The sequence below is a fragment of the Camelina sativa genome, chromosome 1 (assembly GCF_030686135.1).
Source record: "Camelina sativa cultivar CO46 ecotype springtype chromosome 1, ASM3068613v1".
NCBI classification, from domain to species: Eukaryota; Viridiplantae; Streptophyta; class Magnoliopsida; order Brassicales; family Brassicaceae; genus Camelina; species Camelina sativa.
Genome location: NC_141880.1, coordinates 8,519,277 through 8,532,174, shown reverse-complemented (window position 1 = coordinate 8,532,174; position 12,898 = coordinate 8,519,277). Strand labels below are relative to the sequence as shown.

General features: G+C 35.8%; 4 protein-coding genes across 4 annotated transcripts; 2 read left to right on the top strand and 2 right to left on the bottom strand.

Moving 5' to 3' along the window:
• The first annotated feature begins 44 nt into the window (after positions 1 to 44).
• Positions 45 to 2,700, top strand: LOC104784588 (methionine aminotransferase BCAT4). Its single transcript, XM_010509628.3, has 9 exons — positions 45 to 515; positions 655 to 835; positions 940 to 1,116; positions 1,221 to 1,352; positions 1,538 to 1,633; positions 1,726 to 1,842; positions 1,949 to 2,044; positions 2,155 to 2,267; positions 2,361 to 2,700. The coding sequence occupies exons 1-9, from the start codon at positions 481 to 483 to the stop codon at positions 2,482 to 2,484; spliced, it is 1,071 nt and encodes a 356-aa protein (XP_010507930.1). The 5' UTR covers positions 45 to 480; the 3' UTR covers positions 2,485 to 2,700.
• Positions 2,701 to 2,764: 64 nt separating this feature from the next.
• Positions 2,765 to 6,044, bottom strand: LOC104705708 (receptor-like protein kinase HAIKU2). The gene is made up of 2 exons (XM_010421772.2): positions 3,421 to 6,044; positions 2,765 to 3,203 (listed from the first exon to the last, which is right to left on the bottom strand). Exons 1-2 carry the CDS (start codon positions 6,014 to 6,016, stop codon positions 2,833 to 2,835), a joined length of 2,967 nt encoding a protein of 988 aa, XP_010420074.2. The 5' UTR covers positions 6,017 to 6,044; the 3' UTR covers positions 2,765 to 2,832.
• Positions 6,045 to 6,911: 867 nt separating this feature from the next.
• On the top strand, positions 6,912 to 7,481 carry LOC104784577 (pathogenesis-related protein 1A-like). The gene has a single exon (XM_010509617.2). The coding sequence runs from the start codon at positions 6,927 to 6,929 to the stop codon at positions 7,410 to 7,412; it is 486 nt and encodes a 161-aa protein (XP_010507919.1). The 5' UTR covers positions 6,912 to 6,926; the 3' UTR covers positions 7,413 to 7,481.
• On the bottom strand, positions 7,456 to 9,556 carry LOC104705700 (uncharacterized). The gene is made up of 2 exons (XM_087454710.1): positions 8,634 to 9,556; positions 7,456 to 8,470 (listed from the first exon to the last, which is right to left on the bottom strand). Exons 1-2 carry the CDS (start codon positions 9,344 to 9,346, stop codon positions 7,693 to 7,695), a joined length of 1,491 nt encoding a protein of 496 aa, XP_087310836.1. The 5' UTR covers positions 9,347 to 9,556; the 3' UTR covers positions 7,456 to 7,692.
• Between the last annotated feature and the right edge of the window lie 3,342 nt (positions 9,557 to 12,898).

Below are 12,898 nucleotides of genomic sequence, written 5' to 3'. Positions count from 1 at the left end.
AAACACACTCTCTATTTCAGTAATACCATTTCCTCCAAAAATATATTAAAAAAAAAAAAAAGTAAGCGTGACACGTTCTCCACCTGACGATTATCTTGTGATCTAACTAGAGTTCCGATTGATTATTTATATTAAACAGTTGACCAAAATAAACCTCCCGATTTTAGTTTAGTCATGCAACATCAAAAACAAGAATTAGGAAACTACAATGGTAATCTTGAATAAACGAATGAATTGAAAACATTTGACATATAGAAATTGCTCACTGAGTAAATTTTGATTAATTAATAAATATGCACAGTAACATATAAAATAGTAATATCAAACCTAATCTTTTGTTTTGGACCATCCGGTTCATCATGACAACACCTTCTTCGAAATAATACAAGTTAATTTCTTTTAAAAGAAATGGTTTAAAGCTTTTATAGATTACTCAAGTTTTTATACAACAACAAAGCAACTCGACTCAACAGCATATCTATGGCTCCTTCTGCTCAACCAGCTCTTTTAACAAGGTAAAATCTTTATATACCATACTAAGAAAATGTAAAATAATATCGCATTTATCTTGTTTTAATCTGATTGTATGAACTATAATTGACGATGATTTTTTGTTTTTTTTTTTGTTTTTTAAATTTGGGTCAAACTTGACAGTGTTTCGTTGGATGAAAAATATGCGAACGTGAAGTGGGAAGAGTTGGGATTCGGGTTTGTTCGGACGGACAACATGTACGTAGCCAAGTGCAATCATGGGGAGGATTTCCAAGAGGGCAAGATTGTTCCTTTTGCTGATTTGCAACTCAACCCTTGCGCTGCCGTTCTTCAGTATGGCCAGGTTTGTTCTAATACTAATAGCTAGAGATCCACACTAATTAATAATGAAAACATATATATAACCATTAGTTATATTATCTTTTTCGGTGGTTTTGGTATGAGTAGGGTTTATATGAAGGGCTGAAAGCTTACAGGACAGAAGATGGGCGGATTCTGCTATTCCGACCAGACCAAAACGGTCACCGCATCCAAGCCGGAGCCAGGAGACTCTATATGCCTTATCCTTCCGTCGATCAATTCGTTTCTGCCGTGAAACAAGTTGCTCTTGCCAACAAGAAATGGGTATAATACATCTTTTATATTTTTTATCAATTCTTTAAGCTAACAAACCTACTAATTAAAATGAAAGATGTAATGGGGGTTTCCATTTATATATATATGTGTAGATTCCTCCTCCAGGGAAAGGAACATTGTATATTAGGCCTATCTTGTTTGGGAGTGGTCCGATTCTTGGTTCATTTCCAGTTCCTGAGACCACCTTCTCGGCGTTTGCCTGTCCTGTTGGACGTTATCATAAGGTTAGTGTGTTCTTGTCGTTTTCAAAATTAAAAAATTGTTAACATAAATATGAAATATTGAAATTATAAGGAATGTAAAGTAATATACAAAAAAAATACATCAAACTTAAATTAAGGAAGACTAAAAAAGCTAGCGAGAATTATATGTTTGACTATTTTTTACTCTGGTTCTTTTTTTGTTACAGGATAACACTGGCTTGAATCTGAAAGTGGAAGATAAGTTTCGTCGAGCTTTTCTTAGTGGAACTGGTGGTGTGAAGAGCATCACAAACTATTCTCCTGTAAGTTAAAAAGTAAAAATATATCAAAATTAGTTTAAGATTTCTCAAAATGATTAATTATTATGGTAAATTTTCTTGTTATATATATATAGGTTTGGATACCAATGGCAGAGGCCAGAAAACAAGGTTTCTCTGATTTATTGTTTCTGGATGCTGCAACTGGTAAAAACGTGGAAGAACTTTTCGCAGCTAACGTTTTCATGCTCAAGGTAAAAACTTTAATATATACACATTTACATATTGAAATCTTTGTGATATTTAGAATTGTGATAGAAATATTAAGATCGTTGTGATGTATATTCTTTTTCTATATAGGGAAATGTTGTATCGACTCCAGCACTTACAGGAACTATTTTGCCCGGAGTCACACGAATCTGTGTATTGGAGTTATGTCGTGATTTCGGCTACCAGGTTGGACTACTTCAATATCATGACGATATACATTTTTAATTTGATTCAAGTTGACATCGTAATTTGCTATAAAAAAAATCTTCTTATTAACAATATCGTAACACTTACAGGTCGAGGAACGTGTGATTCCTCTAGAGGAGTTTCTTGAATCGGACGAAACTTTCTGTACCGGGACTGCTTCAATTGTGACTAGTATTGCGTCCGTAACCTTCAAAGACAAGAAGTAAACTTTTCTTCCGATGTATATTATGATTCTTTTTACATAAGTCAGGTTGACTGGAATAATTGAGTGTACGTATAAACAAACTCAATACAGGACCGGATTCAAAACAGGGGAAGAAACATTGGCTGCGAAGCTATATGATACGTTAAGTGATATCCAGACGGGTCGGGTCGAGGATACGAAGGGATGGACTGTGGAGATTGACCGCCAGGGTTGAAAGAAGTTGAAACTGTTACTTGATACCAAACATATATATGCATACAAGTTTATAAGAAACATCTGACGATGTCTCTGATCTTTGTGTAATTCTCATGTCATGTACTGTGTCGTGCGATGTATTTTCCACATAACATATGGTTTGCTTCATCTTTTTAACTATCAAAGAAGCGTTTTGCTTTATCTAATTATATATTTGAAACAGAATTATCATCAATCATGAGTGTGTCTTTACAAAATATTATGATTAAAACTTTCACGACTTTTCCAGCTTTCACTAATTGGTGTATGTAGTTGTTATTTATGTTTTGGCCTTGAGCTTGATTAATAGCCAAGACTATAAGATGAGCTATACAACTTCAGTAATCTCATCGTTATTTGCTTCTCCATTGTTGTTGGAGGAAGACTCTATTTTCTCTAGCATACTAACCACTGATTTCATAAACGGTCTAGCCTGAGGAGACTTGTTCGTACATAACAACGCAATGGTCAAAACTTTAAGAGCATCTTCCTTGTATTCAACTTCTATACTCGGATCGATTAATTCCGCCATCATTTCTCTGTTCATCTCCTTGCTCATTCTCCAAACCCACATGACGATGTCAATGTTCTCTCCGAACTCTATCTCCACCGGCTTCTTCCCGGTCACCAACTCCAGTAACACAACCCCGAAGCTGAACACGTCACTCTTCTCGCTCACGCTCCTAGTATATGCATATTCTGTGAACAAAATTGACAGGTTAGATAATTGTAGATTGAAATGCAAGGAATGTGAAGCTTGAGAAGCAAGAAACTTGAAGATAAGTTGCCCTAATGGTAGGAGAAATTTGGACAAGCTAGGTTGTAAAATCGGTTTCAATTCCCTCATATAGATATGCACAATCGTTTAAGGATATAAGATTATTTAAAACAAACAAATCTTGAAGAATTTACATACCAGGGGCAATGTAACCAAGAGTTCCTTTAACAAGAGGAGCTGAGAAATCTCGTTGAACTGAATCAGGTTGAATGATTTTAGCCAACCCAAAATCAGCAATCCTCGGTCTCCATTTCTCATCAAGCAATATATTGCTGGACTTCACATCTCGATGAATCACTGGCCTATCTAACCCATGGTGCAAATACTCCAGCCCTTTAGCAGCTCCTAAAGCTAACGCTTGTCTCACACGCCACCCAATCTCTTGCTCACCACAACGCTCATGCAGCTGCTCCCACAAGCTTCCATTAGGCATATACTCATATACAAGTAGCTTACTATCCTCACACGTTATGCTGCAGAACAACTTCACGACGTTTATATGTTTCATATTGCTTAGCAACGCAACTTCTGCCTCGAATTCTCGGTTAGTGTTTCTGTTGTTGTTGTTATCACTTAACATTTCCGTTGAGCTTCTAAAGCTTTCGTGGGGACTCTCCTGTCTCCAGATATGTTTAACGGCTAGTATTTCGCCGTTTGTTAGCGTTACTTTGTAAACACTCCCGTGACCGCCTCTGCCTATGAGATTCTCTGACTTGATCCCATCGATTATTTCCATTTCGTTAAGGTTTAGTAACCGGAAAGAGCTCACTTGCCAGTTTTTCTTCTTCTGAGCCTTTTGATTCGACCTAACTCGTATTATCTTGAAGATCACGTAACAGAATAAGAGAAACAGAGCAAGTACTGATACAACGATGAAACATATGTCGAATGTAGACAAATGTTTACTCTTCCCTTGGCCCTGAGGAATTCCACGCGGGCATGGATGAAGATATGTTATCTTTGAGCTGCATAACCCTGAATTCCCTTCAAAGGTTCCAATTCCGAGTGATTCAGGAACAGAACCGGTCAATTGGTTGTTTGATAAATCAAGTAAGCTTAGCTTCAGAGACGATAGCCCAACAGGAATCATTCCTGATAGTTTGTTTCCTGACAGATTCAGAGAATTCAGTAACTGTAAGGATCCTAAACTTTCAGGTATTTCCTCAGAGAGTGAGTTTCCAGCAATGTTTAGATCAACCAAAGATGTGCACAAGCCTAATGATTTTGGTATAGCACCAACTAGATTATTCTGGTTCAGATGGAGACTTGAAAGCTCCTTAAGCTTACCAAAAGAGACAGGAACTACCCCGGAGAACTTATTCATACGAAGATTAACTGACACTAACGAGCTAGCTTCTGAGATCTGAACCGGTAAAGTACCTGAAAACAGATTGTTGCTCAGATCTAAAGAGCCAAGAGACTTGGCATCACCAATATGATCAGTAAGGTTTCCTTCAAAACGGTTTGAAGCAAGGTCAAGAAACTGTAGATTAGGAAGACCCCAAATCCCTGAAGGAATCACACCAGAGAGAGAGTTGTTGCTTACACGAAGACGAATCAGAGTCTTACATTTAGCATAACTCTCTGGAAACTGTCCTGTGAATCTGTTCTGCAACATCAGAAGATGCGTCATTACCCCTTTCTTGCACATATAAGGAGGAATCTGACCTTCCAAGAAATTCTCAGACACGTCGATGTGTTTAAAACCTGTCCAAGATCCGAGCCTCTCCGGAAGCTTCCCTGTGAGTTGGTTCCTATAAAGAGACAATGCAACTAAACTCTTGAAATCTCCAAACTCTTTCGGAATCTCACCGGTTAATCGGTTTTCGAACAAATCAAGAGAAACGAGGTTCTTTAAAAACCGGAGCTCCGACAAATCACCTTCTAACTTGTTGTTAGAAGCGTCAAAATTCATCAAACTCGTCAAATTCCGAAACCCTAATGGTAACTTACCAATCAAGTAATTGTTGTAAATCTCAAGCTGCCTAAGGTTTATCAACTGAACCATCCCCTTTGGTATTTCACCAGAGATTTCATTATCAGAGAGCTCCAAGTTTTGTAGACGAACAAGGTTCTTGATTCCCTCTGGAATCTTACCAATGACGCTGCTGTTACTCATATAAACCCATTTCAAGGCTGTGAGATTTAGAATCTCTCTTGAAAATGGATTCGGATCGAATCGGTTATCTCCGACGCTTAAGAAACTCAAACTCTTGAGGTGCTTTAGAGAACTCCATGGGAATTTTCCAGAGACTCCAGAAGCGTTTAAGCTCAAAAACTCGAGTGATCGTAATGAATCAATAGCGGGAAACTCACCGGAGAAATTGTTGACGCCGAGGTCTAAGTATCTCAGACGTTTACATTTCTTGAGATTCTTACTAATCCGGCCGCGTAAAGAGTTGTTTCCCAGAACAAGCTTCTCTAGAAACTTCATATCGCAGATTAAATCGAAAGGAAGATCGGTAATACAACCGTCTCCGCCGCGGCGGTTGGTCAAACTCCGACTCCCGAGGTTGATCTCGATGACGTTTCCGCCGGAATTGCAGAATATTCCGGCGAATTTGCATGCCGAGTTGTTGTGCGTCCAGGTGGCGAAGACTTCATCGGAATCTGTTTCTCCGAAGACGGATTTGAATTTGAGAAGGTTCACGACTTCTTCTTGCCAACGGTTGGATCTCGATGAAGTTAACGGAAGTAGAAAGAGAAGGCGAACTATAAACAATCGCCGGAACATTGATCGATCTCTTCGCCGGAAGGAGTAAAAAAGCTTTGGTGGCTGAATCGGTTGTAGTTTATGAGACGGGAGTTGTGAAGAAAGAAACTAGAGTAGGCGCGCTTTGTGTTTTTCAAATTCATTTGAAATGATTTTTTTTTTTTTTAATTTCATCTTTTTTACTCTTTATTAGACTTTAGTCCTTTTTTATTCATGGATTTTCTTACATTCATGCACCAACGTGTAAGTCCTTTTTCATATATTATTTTTGTCAGGTATATATATAATTCCTTATTTATGGATTTATTTCTTTCTAATTTATATTCACCTACCATTAATTCTTCTTTTTATTCTATTTTATTTCCAAAATATATACTTGGCTGGCTCTATCAAAAGTCAAAAGTGATGAATCATTTCCTTTCGTTACCTGAATGGCTGAATCATATGCGTTGGATATAATATTACAAATAATTTTATTTCCTACGTACATTTCCATTTTAATAAAATTAATACTGGTTTTGTATCGGACGATTAGATTCTAGTCTTCTTTTCCCAAATTAAAGAAGATAGAAATGAAGACTTCAGATTTTAAATCGTTATCAATAAGAGACGTGTCAAATATATTCAAAACCCCAAAAATAGCAAAATCCAATGTATACAAAGAATAAAAATATACTTTGACTAGTTTTGTCTTTTTAATATGGAAAGTACCAGTAACTACTAACTACATACAAAGATAAAAGGAATAATATTTCAAAAATCAATAGAATATTCTATATTTTTTTCAGAGTATGTAAAATATGGTCCTCTTTCTAATTTTGGTAAACAGATAACAGAATTTGTTTTCAGTTACAATCCATAAGTTGTTTACTATTGAAACTATAAATATTCAAATTAACTCCTAAGCTTCATTTCATCAATACGTATACAAATGTCTCTACTCAAAACCAACATTTTACTTTTATTTGCAATTTCTCTTTTCTATGGCTCTTTAGCCGACGATTTGAGACAAGAATTCTTAGAGCCCCAAAACGAAGCCCGGAACGCAGTTGGGCTTGACCCATTGGTTTGGGACGATGAGGTCGCTGCTTACGCCGCCAGCTATGCAAACCAGAGGATCAGTGATTGTGCATTAATCCATTCGAATGGACCATTTGGAGAGAACATAGCGATGAGTAGTGGAGAGATGTCGGCTGAGGATGCTGCGGGGATGTGGATCAACGAGAAACAGTATTACGACTACAGTAGCAACACGTGCAACGATCCAAACGGTGGCACGTGCCTACATTACACACAAGTGGTCTGGAGAAACACTGTTCGATTGGGATGTGCTAAAGTTGTGTGTAACGGTGGTGGTACTTTTATTACATGCAACTATGACCCTCCTGGTAATTACAACGGAGAAACACCATACTAATTAAGTATTTATATTTTCGTGTGGCTTTTGATGCATAATAAAATGAGATAATGAGCTGTTACTGGCCAATCCTTCGCTGTACATGAGAAAGAAGATATAAACAATTTTTAATAATGATGACATCCACCACCTCTCAAAAAAAAATTGGCTGGCTAATTTTCCTAACGCTACCTTCAAAGAAAAATTCAAAATTCAAAAAAAAAAAAAAAAAAAAAAACATTAAAAAAATTGTGAGTGGAAGACAACTCATGAAATTGGTAAAACGACAAAGCGAAACACGTCAAACGACACCAAGCTGGCTTTGCTGTCTCAGCTCTTTCCTTAGCTTGTGTGAGAAAAGCCTGCAAGCATCCAAACTCAGATCCACCGCCGCAGCTAACGCCACGTGCGCTGCTGCATCCTCCGTACATGTCACGTGCGTCACACCGACCTCTACCTCCGGTTTGCTCCGTTTCCCTACCCCTTCCACCGTAGCCGACATCACGAACCCTCTGTTCTGCGCCGCCGCAGACGACGGGTGCTGCGGCAGTAGATACCCGAAATCCGACCCGGATCCTGACCCCGGTCTCGACGCGGGTCTCGAACCGGAACTCGAACCGGATCCGAGATCCCAGCTTCCTTGAGGACTCGTCGTCGGCGTAGACGCCGTAGTCGTGGTCCCACCGGTGACGTCTATTACAAAACTCCCGCCATTTTTCAAACTGATAGACGAAGATGCCGACACGGCGGTGGCGATACCGTCTTGGAAAAGGTCAAAACGGTAACCTAATGTATCAGAGTAACCAGCTTCACGCCATGCCTCTAACCTTCCCCACGGCTTCCACGTGCAACCGTCGGGTCTAAGAATGAGCCAAGCTCCGGGACTAGATCGAGTCACACGGTTCGAACCAGGAGATGGTACAAAAGGTGTGACCATTGAGGCCATAGCCACGGGTGAACCAGATAAATCATGAACCGTTACGGACCATCCTTTTCTCTCTTTTGACGGTTGCTCCTTTTCCGATTTCATCGACGATATAAGACTTCTCGTTGAGATTAACTCAGACATCATTGAAGAACTGCAAAAATTATAAAAAGAATCAATAACAAATCTTAAAAAAAAACTAAGTATGAGATTATTATATTCTAAAGTTTGATTAGCAAGTAAAGAATATATTTGATTTAAGGCAATGTTCTAATTTTACTAAACATCAAACGAGTGAAGATGAAGATGTAACTGACCTGTGAAGAAGATTCCGATCACCGGAGTTTGAGTTTCTGGAGCCGAACTTGCAAGTGAAGACAGCTTGTTTAGTGTTTCCTTGAACTTGAAACACCTGAGGACTACACTCAGGCTCGCCGTCGAACTGGAAGACGAATCTCGGGTCAGGTTCAACCCGAACGGTAACATGGAGCTCCGGATCGGATCCGGTTTTACTTTTATTAGATTTACTTCCTCCTTTCTTAGAACCCAAAGGAACCCAACCGTTGTGAGCCAAACAAGTCTTCGTCTCGGCAGATTTCAAATCAAGCGAGACCTCGAACCTACCGAGCAACTTCTCCCCAGCAGTAGCGAGTCCACAAGACGCGCCGGTAACACCGTCGTCGGTGTATCCTCTGGAAAAAGCTTCAACGGAGAGAACGCTCCACTTAGGTTTCTTCAAAGAAGCTTCGATCTGAGATTTGCTAAGACTGAAACAAGCGGCGACTGTTGAAGAGGAGGAGGAACGAGTCTCGGAATCAGAAGATTCAGTTCGGAACATAACCGGAATAGAAACAATCTCCCGTGGGAAATTCTTGAATCTGATTTTGCAGTAACAGTTGGGAAACGATGGATTGATTCCAGATACAGACGGTCCTGAGGACGAAGAAGAAGAAGAAGAAGATGAAGATGATGAGGGAAACCTAACGGCCAAGTTTCCGACTATGATCCGTACGAAAGAGCACGGATCCATTGTTAAAGAAAAAAAAAGATTTGGATGCTCAACTGCTATAGACTGGGTTTGAGAGAGAGAGAGAGAGAGGTTGAGGAAGGAAGAGAGATAGATATGTAGCGAAGAGGAAAAGAGAAGAAGAAGAGAAAGAAAGCTATAAAAATGGAAACAAATGAGAGAGGCAAAACACACAGCCTGGAAAATAGCTGGGGAATGTATTTTTTATTATTTAATTAATTAATTACTGTACTGTATCTTTTATTAAATTATTATTAAGAAAGATATCTGGTATTTTTTTTGCATAAAATAAAAAATAAAACATAGAGATTCTGTGGGGTCAAAGCGAAACAGTGAGCTTCTTACTGTAAACCTCCTCTCTCGCCTATCATATTCAAGATTTATTTTTTATTTTTTTTTACTTTTCTAACGTTTTCGAGATACTGTTATCTAATCTGAATATATTTTTGGATTTTCTCAAATTATTTTCTTAGAAGATTCTCTTTACCTAGAATTCCCTATATACTATTCCTTCTGTCTAACGTAATTTAATGTTTTAGAGAATAATCTTTATCTCTCGAATATTGATGTTGTGAATATTTTTAATAAATTTTTGTTTTAATAATTATTAATGTCGTAGAATGTATGGAGTGGGAAAGTGGGAAAATGAAAAAGTATCAGAAAATAAATCATGGGAGGTCATAAATAAAATAAAAAAATCATCAGAAAACAAAATTAATCATATATTCTCTTTGTCTTAATATGTGTGTAAAATCCTAAACATCAAACTATGTGAGACAGAGGGAGTAAAAGAGAAGCACTCTCACAAAAACGATGAGGTGTCGTGCTCACAGAGCTCCTGTATATTTTTAATAAATGTCTTTACTTCTCATTGTTATTTACATAAATATACCACTGAAATATTATTAGCCAATGTTTTTTTCTATTAGTTTTTAAAAATAAAAGATTTAATCAACTATTAAATCCAAAAATGCATTTAATTATCATTTCCGTAACCTATTTACTTATTAAAAGTAAATTACATTTCACAAACAAGAAAAAAAATATTCATTTATTTATCACTTTTATCATTTTTTTCATTGCATTTTTAAACTTATGATTAGTTTAAATTAAATCAATTAGTTTTAAAATATTGCTTTATCTATTTAATGGTATAGTGATATAGAATATAAAATATGTGAATTTGATTTTTAGACACACAAAAAGACATCAAAACTTTGTAGACCGCCTTAAAATTCTTTTCCAAGTTTAAATATTTCACGGGTGATACGTATTTTACAGAAAATAAACACAAATTTGAATAAACGAAAAAACTTTAATTACATATTTTGTTTTATACAAACGAATCTTAAATCTCAAATAATAATTTACTTATAATATTTTATTTAAATTGATTTATTCCGCACATAGCGCGGATTGGTACCTAATGAATTTATGATCTCAGCGTAACTGATCAACACATGAGAATTAGTACGGGTCTGCACATTATTATTTGATTGATTCACTTGTTTGATGGATTTGTCAGACTTAAAAACTTTATACTAGTAGTAGTTATAATAAAAAAAAGAAGAATGAAAGTAAATGAGAGAAATATAACGGTTTGCATTATATAAACAGAAAGATGGTTTCGTAAACTTGCGTTTTTTTTTTTTTTTTTTTTTGCAAACATCAAAAAATAATTATATATTTTCATTAATAGTAATAAAATACATAAAAACTGTTAAATGTAAGTAAAGAAATATAAAAATTTGCTGACAACAAAAAAAGAAAGAAGATAAAAATCCAAAATTAAGGAGAGAAAAATATAAATAAATGGAAAAACTGAACCAGGACGTTTTCTTATTCATACAAATAATAATATGTAGTCAGTAGATTAGTACTTTTTTGTGTTTTCGGGGTCCGAAGTTTTGAAGTCGGTAGATATGGGACAAGGATAATATATATGATTCAGTTGATTTGATACTATATGATTTTGAAGGGGGTATGGAGAACTACATAATTAATAATTAAATAAAACAATAACAACGTGGACGCAAGAGCTTAATCGCTGCCCATTGGGTAAATAATACGGGAGGGAGGGTCCAGATTAGTTAGGCATACAATGGACCATCCCTCACGCAATCTTTATCTGTCTCCTCTGCTCTCTCTGTTCATCACTTCAAGATGAGATGAGATATGAGCTGGCCTCGAAGTGGAGCACGTAACTATTTAGTTGGCATCATCTTCACTGGCTTATAATATTCATTCCTTCTTTCTTCTTCTTTTTTATTTTATTTCAATACTTATACTAAATAGATTCAAAAGCTATACTCTTATTGTCGTTTTGCTTCTATAACTTCTGTCGTTTTGCTCTGTTCCCACACGTATGTATGATATGACACTATGGTTTCGTTATTTAATTTTTGAATCTATTTTTATAATTCATGGCAGCGTTGTAATTCACTGTTTGGATGATACAATGAAGTCAAGTGATTAAGATGACCAATCTGTCTTACAGAGAGGATCGTGAGGACACTGTCGACCCGCAGCTGTATGTCCACATACTTCTGATATTCTTTTATATTCTAACTACTCCAAATGACACATGTTGTTAGATCATCTACTTCCTAAGCAAATACTAATAGACAGTATACAGACCATATAAGTCTCTCCTTATGAAAAGATTAATTAATAGTCTTCTTGTTTCCATACATTTCTTTAGTATTGACTTTTTTAGTTTTTAAACTCTTTTTTAAGTACACGTACTGTATGTGATAGGCTTGCATGCAACTCTACGTAGAGTTGTCATACAAATTATTATAATTTATTTTAAACTATTTTACTTCTGATCGGTATAACGTTGAAAGCAGATAAAACTTCTATAAGAACAATGTTTGGTTTTTCGTGGTCTAAAAGTTTTGAATTAGGATGAATGTGTAGTTATAATTGTTGACAACGAAAATCAGTGGTTTTATTAGAAACAGAAAACATTAATATATAACTATGTTCTGAAACAGAAAATATTTTTACTTTACTAAACTACTTATATAAATCAGAATAAATCTTGTATACTAGCATGATTAAAGACTTATAGTTGAACTACTAAAACTCTGGAATACGAATTACAGTTTGAAACCATATGGAGTATAATTTTTTCATGATCATAAATTCTAAAGTAAGTAACATTTGTACATTTATATTAACATTTTTGAAGTACATTTTGTGTTATGCCCTTTTAGTTTTGTTTATTTAAAAAGTTATTTACAACATTAACCCCTAAAAAATTTCCGAAACTAACATTACTCCAGATTTTGTTTACTAAATATTTTATATTTCATTTCAATTAAAAAAACAAAAGCAATCAATATGGAAATAGAAACTATCATATATTTAACCATACATTATGTTGTGTTTTGAAAATATTCTATATCTGAATCCTTCGTAAACAAAGAAAAAAAACAATTTGATTTCCATTTTGTTTTCCAAAATATGTGACATTTGATTCTTAACATAAGAAAAAATTCGATTGACAATTATTTAAATATTATAATTAACATATATAAACTTAATAGAAAA

Bases quoted from the DNA above. Each gene is read 5' to 3' on its own strand.
- LOC104784577 (XM_010509617.2), top strand. From the start codon at position 6,927: ATGTCTCTACTCAAAACCAACATTTTACTTTTATTTGCAATTTCTCTT.
- LOC104705708 (XM_010421772.2), bottom strand. From the start codon at position 6,016: ATGTTCCGGCGATTGTTTATAGTTCGCCTTCTCTTTCTACTTCCGTTA. The intron at 3,204-3,420 runs GTATGTAAATTC...TTTTGTTCACAG, and splicing joins TCTTGGTTACATTGCCCCTG to AATATGCATATACTAGGAGC.
- LOC104705700 (XM_087454710.1), bottom strand. From the start codon at position 9,346: ATGGATCCGTGCTCTTTCGTACGGATCATAGTCGGAAACTTGGCCGTT. The intron at 8,471-8,633 runs GTCAGTTACATC...TAATTTTTGCAG, and splicing joins GATCGGAATCTTCTTCACAG to TTCTTCAATGATGTCTGAGT.
- LOC104784588 (XM_010509628.3), top strand. From the start codon at position 481: ATGGCTCCTTCTGCTCAACCAGCTCTTTTAACAAG. The intron at 1,117-1,220 runs GTATAATACATC...ATATATGTGTAG, and splicing joins CTCTTGCCAACAAGAAATGG to ATTCCTCCTCCAGGGAAAGG. The intron at 2,045-2,154 runs GTTGGACTACTT...TAACACTTACAG, and splicing joins GTCGTGATTTCGGCTACCAG to GTCGAGGAACGTGTGATTCC.